Raw genomic sequence first — 15,466 nt, 5'->3', positions numbered from 1 at the left:
ACCACAGCTATCAGACCATGCATCTTTTGTTCCTAACTAATAATAGTTATTTTATTTAGCAAAAGAAAAGTTTTTAACTGCAAAAAGGAGATATATATATTCAAAACAAAAACAACTGCCACATCATCAAAACCATCAAAACAAAATCATACATATTTGCTCAGGATCGCAATCCAAAATGGACCAAATCCCGGTGGGACACTTAGTTAATATTAAACCAACCACAAACCTGTCACCTAAGTAGTCCAGTGTATTCATGGTCTGGACTCTGGTGGTCCACTCTTTTCAAGAAAGTCCAATGGTCCACCTTAACCTTTCCTACGGAAGAGTGACCAAGGTGTCTTCCAGAAGGGCTAAACACTTGTATGAATGTTCTTAAATTTAGGAAGGTTATTAACCTTCAAAATTAGACACATGTCCTAATTTCTAGGATTTAATATATTGGTAGGTTCAAAATCTGGTACCTGTCGATGCTTTGAACCTTTTCAGCTTCAGCCATTAAGGAGCTCACACTCGATTTAGTCATTTCAGTTATGATTAAGCTACCCGTAAGGTTATGGAGACAACATTGTACATCTGATCAGTAAGTTGTCTTTGGATCAATTTTTTGGTTTTCTTCATCTATGTTGGTGACTGAACAATTTCATTGGCTTCACCAGCATGTATGTATGTCTCAAGATATTAAGGAAGGCTTTAGAACAAATCAGGGGAAAGGGTTTTCTTAAGGCAGCTTACATGACACACACACACAAAACCGAAGCAGGAAAAGTTCTCGTTTCCACCTATCAGTTTGAATTATAAAAAGGATTCTTTATAAGTTTAACAATTGCGGAAATTATATTTTGGAAAGAAATCATACTGGTATACAAATCGAAATTTACAAAAGCTAGAAGGATATTAAAAAGAGGAAATTCAAAGTAAATAATATAAAAAATTGCATAAAATAAGTCCAAACAAGACATAGGATTCTTTTCTTGATCACATATTGTTCTGTCGTATTCGTTTTCAAGGTGTTGCAAAGAATAATAATTGTTTAATACTAAAAAACATAAAATCAATTTATGACAGATGACACTCTCTAGCAATGAAACCTCAGAATCAAGGCGGATCATTCTCCATGTTTGCAAGTTGCAAGAAAAAATAAATTTGGTAAAATTTTAAACTTTGATTTAAAATTGCTGGAAATTGTCACAACAAAACTTCAGAAGCAAGCTTCTCCAATCTTCATATTAAAATTTGAAATTTAACCAAATTTTTGTAAGTAATTTGAAATTTGATCTGAAAATTTTCAATTTAATATTTTCATCTGGGCTTCGTTCACTATGTACTGAAGCAAAACCTGCTTCATAGTAATCGGTAAGAGGTGGTGGGGTCTTGATTGTTTGCTCGGATGCCATAAGTTTCTTTCTTTCCTTCTTTTTCTTTTGACTTCAGGGTAAGAATGGAAAAGAGAAAGCAACAGTTGGATTGAGTATTTCTTTTACCCTCATCCCCTCATTGAGTAATACTCAAGCCTTTTAACTTCTGCATTCATTTTGGGCAGACCAAACAAACTTTGAAATTCTTTAAAGTTGCAATATCAGTGCATCATTTGCCCATGTCTATTCTTAGACAAATACAGGGTGTTTCCATTACATTTGCTAATTTCTCTTCTGCTAGCCAAGTGTGATTTTAAATGAGCCAATTAATGTTGTCTGGGACTTGTTAACTTCATCCATTTGATTTCAGGACTGTGTCTAATGAAATTTTGATCCATAACTACCATGAATTGATATTTGACAGCAGCAGAGAAGTGATGGGGGGGGGGGGGGGGGGGGGGGGGGAGGGGGGGACTGTCGCCGCCCATATCGTCACAGAAGCCCCTGAGCTGAAACTTGGCATGTGAAGATGGCCTCAACTGTCGGAGCTCGTACAGCTCTACGACCCCACGGCAAGAGGAGCCATCAGCCATGGCCAATTCTGTCCTGTACGAATTACCAACAGTGTGTCAAAGTTCTGAGACTGCAATTAAATCTCAACGTAGGACGTTTTGCAGGGACAATGTAAGGGGATTAAATCAACCAGCTGCCATGAGGCTTCTGCTGCTATATGCTCTGGAAGCCATGTCAGATTATGTTGGTGAAGCCTTGCCCATTCTATAGCTTGGGATTTGTGAAGCCAAACTATAGACAGAAAGACAAAGAGGGTTCATTCAGGTGGATGCAGCCATTGAAGCAAGGAATTTCCCCCTTAATTTCTTGGGACGACTTTGCTCAAAGTAAGCTTCTTGTTCTGCACATTTTGAGTCACCTTCAATTATGGATATCCAATATCTTTATACTCATAAGAAGGCTCTCCCTGATTATTCGAATCCAGACGGGGGAGATGTTACTAATGCACGGCTGCAAGTGCTGTGAGGTGGGTGTGAGGACCATTTTGTGAGTAGGAAACCCGCATGTCATCAGAGAAATTACTTTTGATTAATGCCTGTTTGGATGGCTGTAGCACAACTGCTTTTAGCTTTCTGAGGTGAGGTGGGATCTGCTCCTCACATAGGGCATTTCACAATGACCTCACAGGCACATCCCACTGTGCATTGGGAACATCTCTCATAAGATGTGCCTGTGAGGCGCCATGTGTTAGGAACATATTTGGTCTCTTCTGAGGTGGGTCTTATGTGGATGGCATATAAGGCTGCATTTGACATCCCTTATTCTAAGGACTTATTTCCTTTTTGCAGTTAAAATATTCCTTGGCTATGCGTCCAATGGCAGCACCCTTGGTCCTTTTGACAGTAGCATCAAGGTTTGGCTTTATATCATGGGCGCTTGTGGAGGTATCCCTTTTGGACTGATAATGGCATTCCCCAGTCCCCACTTTATTGAGATTCAAAATACAATTCCAGCTTCCAGTTTTCATTGAACCCATAAACTGATATAGTTAAATAGTCAGAATAGGATTAGCCTTTTAATTAATTGTTAAATAATTGAAAAATGAGGCTCACTTTTCGGCTCAGAAATTAATTCCTCATTAATTAATTACTGCCTTTGAGGAATCTTTTGAACTTGTCCTACTCAACCATTCTAAATTCATGAGATCCCAATCATCCCATAATACATGCATAGCCAGCCAACACTTGAAAAGAAAGATGGTCAATTAGTTGGTTCTTCCTCCTCATTACATCAAAACACATATGGGTTCAGTATTTAAACCTCTACCAAACTTAAAAAAAAAAAAAACTTTAATAGAAAATTCTGTATCTTATCAAAGCTCTCATGAATATCCGAATTCTGACCAATATTTCACTCTATACTTGCTCCAGGTGGTTCATAATTCACATATCAAGGCATTAGTATTATGGTTGTGATTTTTTCTGTATCTCTAAGATGGGATTTAGCAGATTATTTCAGTGATGATTCCCATTCCCCACACAACTTGTTCTGATGGCGGATTCGGTCCTCACAAAAATTGTGCTCACACCGTTTTAATAGTCATTTTCAGTCATACATTGGAAATGTTTTCATGTTTATATTTTTTTTTATTCATGGAGAGATATTCTTAATACATGGCTGAAAAAGGCTACCAGCATAATTTTGTAAGTAGCAAATTCGATTTCAGTTGTTCCACCCAATCCTATTCACTCTGTGAACCAGTAAAAACTTGGCTAGCCCCATCCAGTGAGTTACGTAAGATCAGACCAAATCAACCCCCCACAATGTCCCACAGCACATCCCCGCTGTGTATTGGAAACATCTCCCGATGATGATGTCATCATTCCGGATATTATCATCGGGAGATGCTCCCAATACATGGCGGGGATGTGCTCTGGGATGTGGTGGGGGGCTGATTTGAATTCACGTAAGATCTGGTAATCCTCACTCCTTAGCCTGTTTTAACAAGTTGGGTAAAGACTGAGGTCTCTACTCAGCCATAAAACCAGTACTCCAATAATCTCTGTTAAGAATCCATCATCACTTGGCCGCTTTAGATGGTTGGAATGGTATCTGTGCCCTATGGGGCACCTCAAAAACGCCCCACATGCACATCTCAGCGTGCATTAGAAACAATTCCTGAAGTTGTTAATGGGAGATGTTCCTAATATACGGTTGAGATTTTCTGTGGAGCATTTGTGAGGCGCGGATGTGAATTATTCAGTTGGTGGTTTATAGGATCAGGGCACAACACTGGACTTTGATCCTCAGAAAATTTGTCCTCAAAACAATTACAGCCATGCATTTGGCATATCTCCTACTTGTATGTTTTTATTCGTGGGGAGATATTCCCAATGCAATACAGCAAGTATTATAAGAATGGTGTGAAGACCAAATCCAGATTCCCAGGGTACCGGCCCGAACTGGGGACCAGAGAGATCTACCCATTTTTTCAGTGTCAGCATTCAGCGGTGGTGATCAATGAACAACGTGAATGGTGGTGGATTGAAAGCATGTCTTCTCCTTTTCCTGCTGAAAGTGAAAGGTATATATTTGGTTGTAAGAGGGGCTAGCTAGAAGGGTTGCACTACAATTGCTTTGGTTCAACATCAACTTATTCATCTTGTTGTGTTTGGTTGCAATGCAAATTTATTTGCACTGATGCAAAGTTATGATAATGCAATTGATTTCGATGCAAATTATGATTTAAAACCAGAATTTGTATTATTTTCATTTGCACTCCCCAGCATTTGTATTAATTGTGGTTTGAGATGAATTATGATCTTGTTCTTCTTCTGCAATTCTTTTGCATCTTTAACTGTAAATATATAAATAATTCAAACATACAATATGTATAAATATTTTTTTTTGAAAAATATATAAAAATAAATTTCTAAATTTTGATTTAGAAATTTCGTTAATACACATGCAACACGCACGTTATATGGGGATTGTATGGTCTATGGAGTGTGGAGTGTGGGTTAAAATTTGAACGACCACCACAAACCAAATCCTGTATAAAGATGTGGGCCAGATTGATATGACACTGAATAGGGGCGGAATGGTTGAACATGTCACTGTGGTTGGGGCAAGACTGGAGGACGTGAACTGAATTGAATGACTGAAGTACTGAACCATGAAGTTATAAACTACCCGTTTGGGAGGTTCAAAGGGCAGCAGTTTTTTGCATTCAAGGTGAGTCGTATATGGACAGTCTTTAAGCTATGTTTGGTGAAAAATCCAGAGATCAAGGTTCAAAATATCGATATGCTTGATACGCCGGTAGGGGCGTATTGAGCTATATCTGTATTGTTTTTTTTTTTATTTTATTTTTAAAACCGGTTCAAGGGGCTAGTTTAAGGCTCCTCCACCCCTTGAACCTGTCAGAACCCTGATACATCCTCTGTAGGGGCATATTGGGGAGCTCCCAAAACAATATGTATCAACCGATACAGGCCGATACATATCGATACTTTGAACTTCCAGAAACCCCCTAAATGAGCTGATGGTCAATCATTGTTTGGGCTGTCTTATTTTTGAAAGATTATTTGGAGCGCTTTGCCTCAAAATTGTATCTATTTTTTTTTTTTTTGATATTTTAACTCAACATACTAATAAATTTCAAGGAAGGTAGAAACAAATAGCATGACTCGAAACAACATCTCCGCTAGGACTACCCAACTAAGATGGCTTTTAAAGACACCTTATAAGTTATATTTAGTGAAAATTTCAAAGAGCTCAAATCAACTGTCAATCAGTAGCCTCTTTTGAATATTCAAAACAGTTGAACTAGCTTAGCTGAATCAACTCTACCAGGCGGGCCCCAAGTAGAAAAGAACAAAGAAAATTTATTTTGTGATAAGGGGAGGAATAAAAGCTTGGATTGGGATTTAGGAAATCCTAATTTTCTTGTGGACGAAAGCTTTGAGTCAATACCCATAAGCCATTAATGGAGGCCCGTAGCTTGTCCTTTGCTCAGGGGATAAGGGTTTCGAATTTCGATCTTTCTGAACCTACCAATAAATGGGTAATGCACATTTTGCTTTTGGACGGTATGAAACGTTTCATAAGTCGAACCAGATTTGCGTAGATACTCTCTATTTTCAGAATGGGTCTTGGAAATTCGGAAACGAGTCTTAATTTACACATAATACTTAGTTATAAGATGTAAATACTATTTCATCCACACTCATTATAAGATATCATTCACAGCAGGCTCCTGTAGGTTATTTTTTACAAACAGCCAAAGTTTTTCTACAATAAGGTGGCGTCCCATGTGCCAAAGCAACCATCGATACTGCATCACATAGACTGATAGACCCAAACCACTCATTTTGTAGTTCAACTTTTGTGCAGATATCAAGGACGAAGGCCAGGAGCTTGTAGAGTCAAGTTTTTAAAAATCTACCGAGAATTGGAACCGTTCTAGGCTTTTAGCCACTGGTTTTTGGTTGATGATTCTACCATCTAGTTCGAGCGAACAAAATAAAAAAGATTAAAAAAATAATTAAAATAAAAAATAGCCAAAAATCGTTGAATGGATTATTGGTTCAACTGCCCGGGTCAGTAAATTATTGACCAATTCAACAGTTTTTTATCAAGGACCGAATTTGGAGCAAAACAAAACTAATTACCTGAATGATTCCAAAACATTGTATATGGCTACAAATAAATTGGATGAGATCCAATTCGAATTCTAATTTGATCCGGTAAGAATTGGATTTGGTTGCATTACTTGACTCTAATAAAATGGATCAAATCAGAAAAATCGTTCTGTTTAATTAACAGATTGAATTCGAATATACCTCAACCTAATCTGTTATTATCTGATCCGATCTATTAGTTATAAAATACTATATATTATATATAATAATAATTATCTAATAATCATCAGGTTATTATATTCCAAATCGAACTGGATTCGAATTATAATTTTGAAAATCCGATGGATTCTCGGATTTCTTATTGAATTAGACTGGACCCATTTGCAACCCTAGGAGCTTGGCTTTGGTGCTGGAGACAGAGGAACTATGCAGCGCTCTCGTAACAGGTAAAGCTGTCCCCTATTGAGTCAGGAACCGCCCTACAAGGTTCGGATAGGTACCGTATAAGGTACTGTTTGGAGAATAAAATAATTGGACTAAGCGTTGGCTCAATTATAAAAGCAATGTTTTGTTTTGGCTTCATACGTTTGGATGGTTCAGAAAACGTTGTATTGAGATTCATAAAGTAATGCATGAATGTGATTGTTATAAGAAGAACGATCGATCAGTCCAGGGTCAGAATTTGTAGACTCAAAGTAGTGTCAGATAGGTGCCAGTTTAGAATTAATGTTAATTTACGGATGGGCGTTGGTGCATAGAATGTGGGTTGTGGTCCTTTTGAATGTTTATAGCTCTGCAGTGTAAATCAGAAATCTGCATTGGGCAAATCCATACTTCTCCAATTGTTATAACTTACAACTGAGCTGATGTCTTGTGCTCAGCAGTCAGCTATCTCTTTGGTGGGTCCTGCTCCCATGACTACACAAGTATGTAGCCTGGCCACTTAATAAGGGCTTCCATGTTGCTTTACGTTGTACTTCTCCACACCCATACCACAGGACGGTTTCATTACTTAAATCATGATTTTGAAAATCGGATCAGACTGGATAGTTGGATCGATTAACCCGAGAATTTGTCAGGTAATTGGGTCCATTTCACCCCAAAACCATTGATTTGTTCAGCAATCCATTGACCCAGGCAATTGAACTGTTGATTTACACATTGGTTTTGGCTGTTTATTTTATTTATTTAAGTCAAAACGGGCCATTCGTTCAGATTGAATGATCAGACCATTTAACTCAAAAATTAATGGCCAGAACGATTCCATGTCTGGTTTGATTTTTAAAACCTTGACTTAAAGTCTAGCATTAAACAAAAACGTGGTCTGCCCCCATGCAACTGTAGTTGGCTGCAGCTTGGTGTTAGCTCAGGTCCCAGCCTAACGATCATCACTAGAATTTTAGGCACCAATAAAAGTCGAATAAAAAATTTTAGTTTGGTTATTTTACTTTCCGGTTAAACCGGTTCAGTTATTTCGGTTTTTAATTTAGTCATTTTTCAGATTTAAAACTTTCGTTAATAAAAGAAAGCTAAATTTCATATATAATATAATGGACTTGGCTTTCGCCAAAATTTAATGGGCCCGACCCGAAGCTCAAAGCTCAACTATATAAAATTGAGCTCAAAGCCCCAGCCAGTGACAGATCTAAATATAATATAATATAAATCGGTTTTAACTGAAAAATTGAACAAAAAAATTTGGCTCGACTATTTTAGTTTCAATTTAGTTCAGTTTTTTCAATAACAAATTTGATTTAAGTTTCTATTTAATCAAATAAATTGAATGCTCACACTTTATCTCAACCAGATTCATCCGAACCCAATTATGGCCAACCTGACCTTAACCGATAAGAGTTAGGTCAGTGCTGGTTTACCACTTAACCTGGCCTACTGACGTCCTTAATTTTCCTGGACCGGCCTACTAAATGGCACCATTCATAGATGAATAGAATTGGGCACCATGTCCATGGTGGGGACCACAAATGATCGCCTCATTTGTCCACTGACAACTGTCACAGCCCATAAAGAGATGAAGTATATAGAAGCCCCCATAAGCTTATAAAGTTGGCAAGGAAATGATCATTGACCCAGTTTCAAAGTTTTTCCTTTTTCCCATCTGTCTTTCTAACTAACCATAATTGATGAGAAATACCCTATATATATATATATATATATATATATATATTCTAGAGAAATATAATAATGGAAGATACTTTGCAAAGGACATGGTTGGTGGTATGAGCTAAATGACAGCCCAAAAGCAAGCGTGATTTTTGGTGAAAAAGGATACTTGCCTTTGTGTGAGTGGTGGAGACCGGCAAAGGGATCAAAGAGGAATTCCTTTTAGGTCACCAACATGAGTCCCCAAATTCTTTTTTGCCACACTTATTGCAAAAGTGTGCTAACTTTTCTGAGAAGGAGTGGAAAGATTTATCAGTAGTTTCCTACTTTTATTAATCCATCAACAATTAGTTCCACGGTTCTTCTTTCTAGATGAGAAAACTATTAAGAGAAAATGACCCTTTGGCTGTGTTTGGTTGTAATGCAAATAAATTTATACTGATGCAAATTCATGGCAGTACAAATGATTTGAGTGTAAATTCTGATTTATTTTTGTTTATTTTGTTTGATTGCAATACAAATGAAGTAAATTAAGACGTGATACAGAATAAAGTAAACCCTAAAACAAAATTAAATGAGAATTTGAATTTTTTTCCTTTGCACTTCCATGCAAAATGGGTCTCGAAATTTAAATTTTATTCAAAAACACGCCACACCTTGGAATACTCAATAAACATTGCTATAAAATGGGTTGTCTTAAAATAAATATATTGGCCTGTATAATTTATTAATTTGAAATGAGAGAGAGAGAAAGAGAGAGATTACACAATACACATAACAAGCAGACTTGTATTTTTTATTATTTTGCTACAAATATAAAAGATGGATTTTAACAGGTAGGTTTTAGATTCTTTAATACAATGGCCTATTAGCTTTTGGGAGGGGGACCTAGATTCAATGAATGCCAAACTATTGATTACATTGTCTCCATGGAAAACTCCAAATTGGACATACTATTATCTATGAGGGGAAGGAATTATTATAATTCCTTTTTTTCTATTAAAGAATCAATTTCCCTAATCCATTATTAGTTGTAACTAAAAGAGTTGTAGGTCACTAGCTTGCTATCAAAGAAGATACTTGAGCATTAATTCTTACAGTACTTGGCATGTGAGATGCAAGTGGAAAGAGAATTACATGGTGAGAAAGTGGAGATACTTGTAGAGATGAAACAGAGTTGTAAATGTAGAAAGGTAAGCCCTTGTTTGGAGGTTTTATTTGACTTAATTACATAAGTTCTTTAGTATATAATGCTTAATCTAAACATGGTTCATTGAGCAGTAGTGGTGGTGCCCCAAAAATCTAAATTGGTTTATTAAGGCTGTGTTTGGCTGATAGAAAATAAGAGAGAAACAAGAGATACTAATTACTAGGTCCTAAACCACATGAATCCGATACTTCTGAACCCTGCATATAAAACATGTGGCTAATGTTTTGTACTTCGACACAGTCTAGTGTTCGCCTGATATGTATGATAAAGGATAATGTTGCCACTTGACAATTGGCACGAAAAATAATTTTATCATCTTAGAAGATGTTTCTCCAATGTGAATTGTTTTTATTATTACACGTTTCAAAAACAAAACAAAAGCAACTAATTAGGAAACAATTTGATTTTCAAAACAAAAAACAAAGAAGTATTTTCTGTGTGTTTTTGTTTCCGATGTTGAAACAAAAAAAAAAGTCTTCTTGAATTTCTAGTTTAAATAATATGATTTTTGATGTAGCGCGATTTGGTGCTCCGCTAATTAACAGACAGTTTAGACGTCGGATTGAGTAGATTGTTTGGCCAAGCTGCAAGAGAGAAGTGATTAGACTGTCAAGGTTGCTTTACTCGGGGTGAGGAATCTAATGCTTAAGTCAACGAACTGATGTTTGATAGCAAGAAAGCTAGAGAGCCGTGTACCTCCTTTATGAAAGGAGATGTCTTTATATATGCTAACTATCGTGAGCTCCACGAAACGCATCTGAGATCTTCAGCCTGTTTGGTTCGGAGGTGGTTCCACGCTTGAAAATGGACTTTGCGTAAGCTGATAATGCTTATTTAGTCTCATCCGAAGCGGGCAGCATCAAGATCAGCCTCGCCGACGTGCCATTGTTATCTTGGGGGAATCAGAGATGGTTACCTACTCAAGAAGGAAGTCACTTGTCACACCAGGTAGGTCGTTGATTGGATCTGGGCTAGGTTGGCGGAGGTAGATCACCTCTTTACGCTGACCTGATATCTCCCGAGATGCCCGTTGGTCGTCCTGCTGAGGTGGGGCTGAGGAGGTTGAGACAGATGCCAGGTGTCTGAGTTCTGCTTGCGTGGTGCCAAGATGTTGGTGGATAGTTCTGTATTGTTACGTGTCGTGATATCATTGGATGACCAAATCACCCCTCATCAAGTTTGGTGTTGCCCCCACTCTCGAGTTCGGCGTGATCAACTTGGCGAGGGAGTAGTATTAATCCCGAGGTGATTTGGCTCGAGTTCTGGTTTAGACCATGGTCCAACCAACGACTCAAGATCGGATTGGCTCGATCGGCCTGGCTCAGCCATGAGAAGTGTTCTAGGCACACACAAACACCACATAGTCATTAAGTCCTAAGACATAAAAAATGTGCTAAACTAATTTTGCCTCGGAATACGAACCATCGCATCTTGCAAATTGTTGGATCCAACCGATCTTAACCGTCCATAGCTCGGCTCGTCTATCTATAAATAGGACCCTTGGGAGCCCATTTCCTTTGCCCCTAACTTTGAAGTTTTGGTGCATTTTGAGGTCGAGGAGCTTGGCGTTGTCGAAATAGTTGGTGTCGTTAGCGATGTTGGTCTTATTCATTCTTAGGTGGGTCGTCCTTCCTTTGTCTTGTCTTATTCATTGAGGAGGGGCCTTCGGCCCAAGAGCGACAAGGATCTTAGCGGCCAATGGTGAAGTGCTGGTCACCGACTGTGCTGACGAGGTGGCAATTTGGCTCGCCTCCTTTTCCTCTTCCTTCTTTACTTCCTCATTATCATTAGGGGCGAGGCGACTCCTCCCAATGTTGCGGTGTGCATGCCTACAACACCTTCTCCTGGACCCCTCAGTGGAGCTGGTAACCTCGGACGTCACAGTTTGAGTCAATTCCATGACAAGAACCTGACTCGGATCATCGTGATGGCAAGGTGGATCCAATACCTGGTTCTAGTTCTAGTCGTCGAGCTGCTAATTCTAGTTCACGTTTTGACTGGCGGCCTGGTGTTGTTGATGTTGTTGCTGTTGTTACTGTATCCCATTCATTGCTACAAAACGACCCTCCCATGTTCTCATCTGTAGGTCTATCCTGTGAATGAACTACACCAGCTCGTGAAACTGGCGGCCATCAATCCCAACAGGAACCGCGGAGGGCTCAACCACTAGGAGAGGCACATTTATGGTGGACAAAGGAAGGTTAAAGCAACCTGGACACTCTGATCACTTCTCTCTTGCAGCTCGACCAAGCAACCTACTTAGTCCGATGTCCAAACTACCCGCCAACAAGTAGCACCAGATTGGGCTACATAAGTTTTCTTTATTATCTAATATCATATTTTATAAATTATATAATTTCTACACTTTAAAATTTATTTTTATTTTAATAATTTCAAAAACGTGTATTGTTTGCTTTTTAAAAAATCAACCTCAATTTAAATTATAAGAAAAAGGGTTCGACTATGACGCTAGAGAGACATGATATTTTAAAATTGTCCCAATCAACTACTATCATAAACATATTAATCAATGGATTAGGGCTTGTAAATATCTCTTTTGGAGATGTTAGTAACATTAGTTATTGTTAGATTGGCGCAATTTAACCTGTAAGTCACGACAGACGATATTTCCTTTGACATATTGCTGCATCCCACCTTGATGTTGTTTCAAAGTGGGGTCACGGCAATACATCAAATTGAATTGAGATCTGTTACTCACAAGCATTTTTTACACCAATGTCACAGTCGCATCCCATCGTGTATTAAGAATATCTCCCTTAAATAATAAATACAAATGTATGCCAGGATATACTGTGAAGCCGGTGTGAGGAGCGTTTTATAAGAAGCAAATTACTGGTAAGCGCTTCTCACACCATATGGTTTGCTTAAGAACACGTAAGCAAGGTATGCATCACCTTACACAATGCTGGACACGTGTCTATCATTAGGAAGCTTGGAAGGTTCATGGAATGAACCTGCAAGTTCAATCTGGTGTCTTATTCACTGCCAAGTGGCAAAGACTCGTGGAGTCATGGATTAAACAGATCCAGTACAAAGACCAAATTATCCTCACCTATGTGACATCTTGACATTACGAGTTCACTCAGGCATCGGACCCGCAAATCTCGGACTAAGCCAAACAATGGTAATTGGGTAAGGTGGGTAGTCTCCTTCTCGGCTTCTGGTCTTCGGTTATTTTCCCGAAAACTTCCAAAAAGCCAACCGGTGTCGAAAACTACGTGTTTTGACAAACATGAGCCATTAGCCATAGGCATCCAGTGAATGTTGATAGAGGACCAAAAATATCTGCTTCTTATATACGCTAATTGTAATCTACAAACTTAAAAACGTTTAGCTGTTGCGTGTCTCACGAGTCAGGCACCCACCCGTCTTTGTAGGACCAGTAATGATCGTCCACGGTAACTACGATTTGTAAGACTAGGTCCCTAGGTGGCCCCACCAGGAAGGTGAGATGCAGACAAACTGGACAATGCTAAAGTACGCACATATGGAAGAGACCACCAAGCCTACCATGGCACTGTAGAACTTTATTCCTCACCGGTTGGTCTCGTGAATCAAATCACCGGTCACGGGGTTTGGTGGGGGCACGCCGGCACAGCCACTCATTCATTTTTTCTACTTGTAAAAGAAAGTGGAAACTGGAAAGTCAAAAAAAAAAAAAGATAAAAAAAAAGAACAACTGTGAATAGAAAGCTATCTACGCAGAATGCGCCGGGAAAATGACCAAACACTGAAAATGCTCGTGTCGCTACGGCATCTTCAGCGGGCCCATTTGTCTTTTTCTTTAATGATCTTGACCGTTTAGTAGTAGGTGGACCACACAAACCATTTTTTTTTTTTTAATTTAACTTCTTTTTTATTTTTACCATTTAATAGCTAAAATATTTTCAATTTTATTATTATTGTTATTATTTCTATAAAAAGTTATCATTATTATTAAACAACGATTAGAATCACCAGATAATAGTAATTAATTTGCTCAATAAATTATAAATTTAAATAAACAATTTATTTAAGGGTTATTTATTAAAACACCCTTTCACATGTTTACTAAAACCTATTCTATAATTTATGTTTTATTAGAACTCCCCCCCTATAATTTGCAAGCCATTTATTTTAATCGACCTTTTATCAATAGTTTTTTATATTGCTATACGAAAATGATAACTTTACGGCTTATAGCGAGTTGAAAATGTTCAAGGGCATGAGTTTATAGTATTTTATTTTAATTTGCAACATGTTGTCCATCATCAAATAGAAAATAAAATTGATTGAAAAGAATTATTATTCATATTTTACTAGGGGTAAGAATGATATTTCCATTTTAAATTTTCTGTAGAGTAAATTGGTCCCGACCCGACAGACACTAAGGTTAAAATTGTTATTTTTCCATATTTAATCCATTAAATATCATTAAACTACAGGGGATGATTTAATAAATGACCCCTTTATTTAATCCCATATATTAATTATAGATATTGTTATAAAAAATATATATATTAATTATATATATTTTTTTTGCGAAAAAACGAGTCAATCATATCACCACCACACATCTTGGTTCAGCCGTCCAGGACCCGCCATTATTTGATTATTATGCACCTGCTTGGCTGGCTCTTATTCATCTCTCTCTCTCTCTCTCACACACTCCGATTTTCTTAGTTTTAGAAGATTAGAGTTAGACCCTTCTCCTTTAAACAAGGAAGACTTCCTCTCATCACTCTATATATTAACATCACCACACCTCTCTCCCTCAGAAAGAGTGAAAGACCTCCTCTCTAAGCTATTCTTCTTCTATTCCTCCTCGCCATTGGAACTCAACTCTCTTCTCTCTCCTCTAACCACTCTCTGTAGACTCTCTTTCTCTCTCGTTACAGTTTAAGAGTCATGGCCCTCTCTCGTGCCATGCTCGCTCTTGCCGTGTCGTTGGCTCTCGTGGCTACGTGCATTGCTCAAGCCCCATCGGCTGCTCCTACGGGTTCCGCCGCTCCACCCACGAGCACGGCAGCGCCGCCCCGCGCTTCGACCCCACCTCCTACTGCATCATCTCCACCACCCAGTGTTGCAACTCCACCTACCGTTTCGCCTCCTCCTACCACCAACACTCCTCCGCCCGCTTCACCGCCGTCGATCACAACTCCTCCGGCGTCTTCTCCGGCTGCAAGCCCACCATCACTGCCTTCACCACCCACGACACCTGCATCTGCTCCTAGCGTGGCAACTCCTCCCACCGCCACCTCAACGACGCCTCCAGGTAATACCAGCCCAACGCCCGTGTCTGCGCCAACTACGCCAGGGGGACCATCTTCGGGCGCGATTGTACACGGAAGCAGCATGGCCTTGCTAACATTTCTTGGAGGAGTTGCGCTCCTTATCTAGAGATAAAAGTGGTCATATTTGATTTGGGATTTTACTTAATTTGATGTAGATTAAGATAATTATTTGTGTATTCTTTTCCTTTTTTTTTCTTCTGTTGATTTTTGGAGGTTCATTTGTGAGGGGAGATGAGGATGATTGGAGATTGATCGGACATTACTTCTCTTCTGTACCATTTTGGCTCTAGGTGAATAAGAATATTTGTGATTCTTGTCTGTGTTTCA

At 38.6% G+C, this 15,466-nt stretch overlaps 1 protein-coding gene across 1 annotated transcript; it reads left to right on the top strand.

The window, feature by feature from the left end:
* The first annotated feature begins 14,569 nt into the window (after positions 1–14,569).
* LOC104610536 (uncharacterized) lies at positions 14,570–15,466 on the top strand. Its single transcript, XM_088895875.1, has one exon. It carries the CDS (start codon positions 14,754–14,756, stop codon positions 15,243–15,245), a length of 492 nt encoding a protein of 163 aa, XP_088752001.1. The 5' UTR covers positions 14,570–14,753; the 3' UTR covers positions 15,246–15,466.

The sequence above is a fragment of the Nelumbo nucifera genome, chromosome 1 (assembly GCF_055504915.1).
Source record: "Nelumbo nucifera cultivar China Antique chromosome 1, China Antique-T2T, whole genome shotgun sequence".
Lineage (NCBI taxonomy): Eukaryota > Viridiplantae > Streptophyta > Magnoliopsida > Proteales > Nelumbonaceae > Nelumbo > Nelumbo nucifera.
The sequence above is the reverse complement of the archived record's forward strand: the minus strand, read 5'-3'. Positions and strand labels throughout refer to the sequence as shown.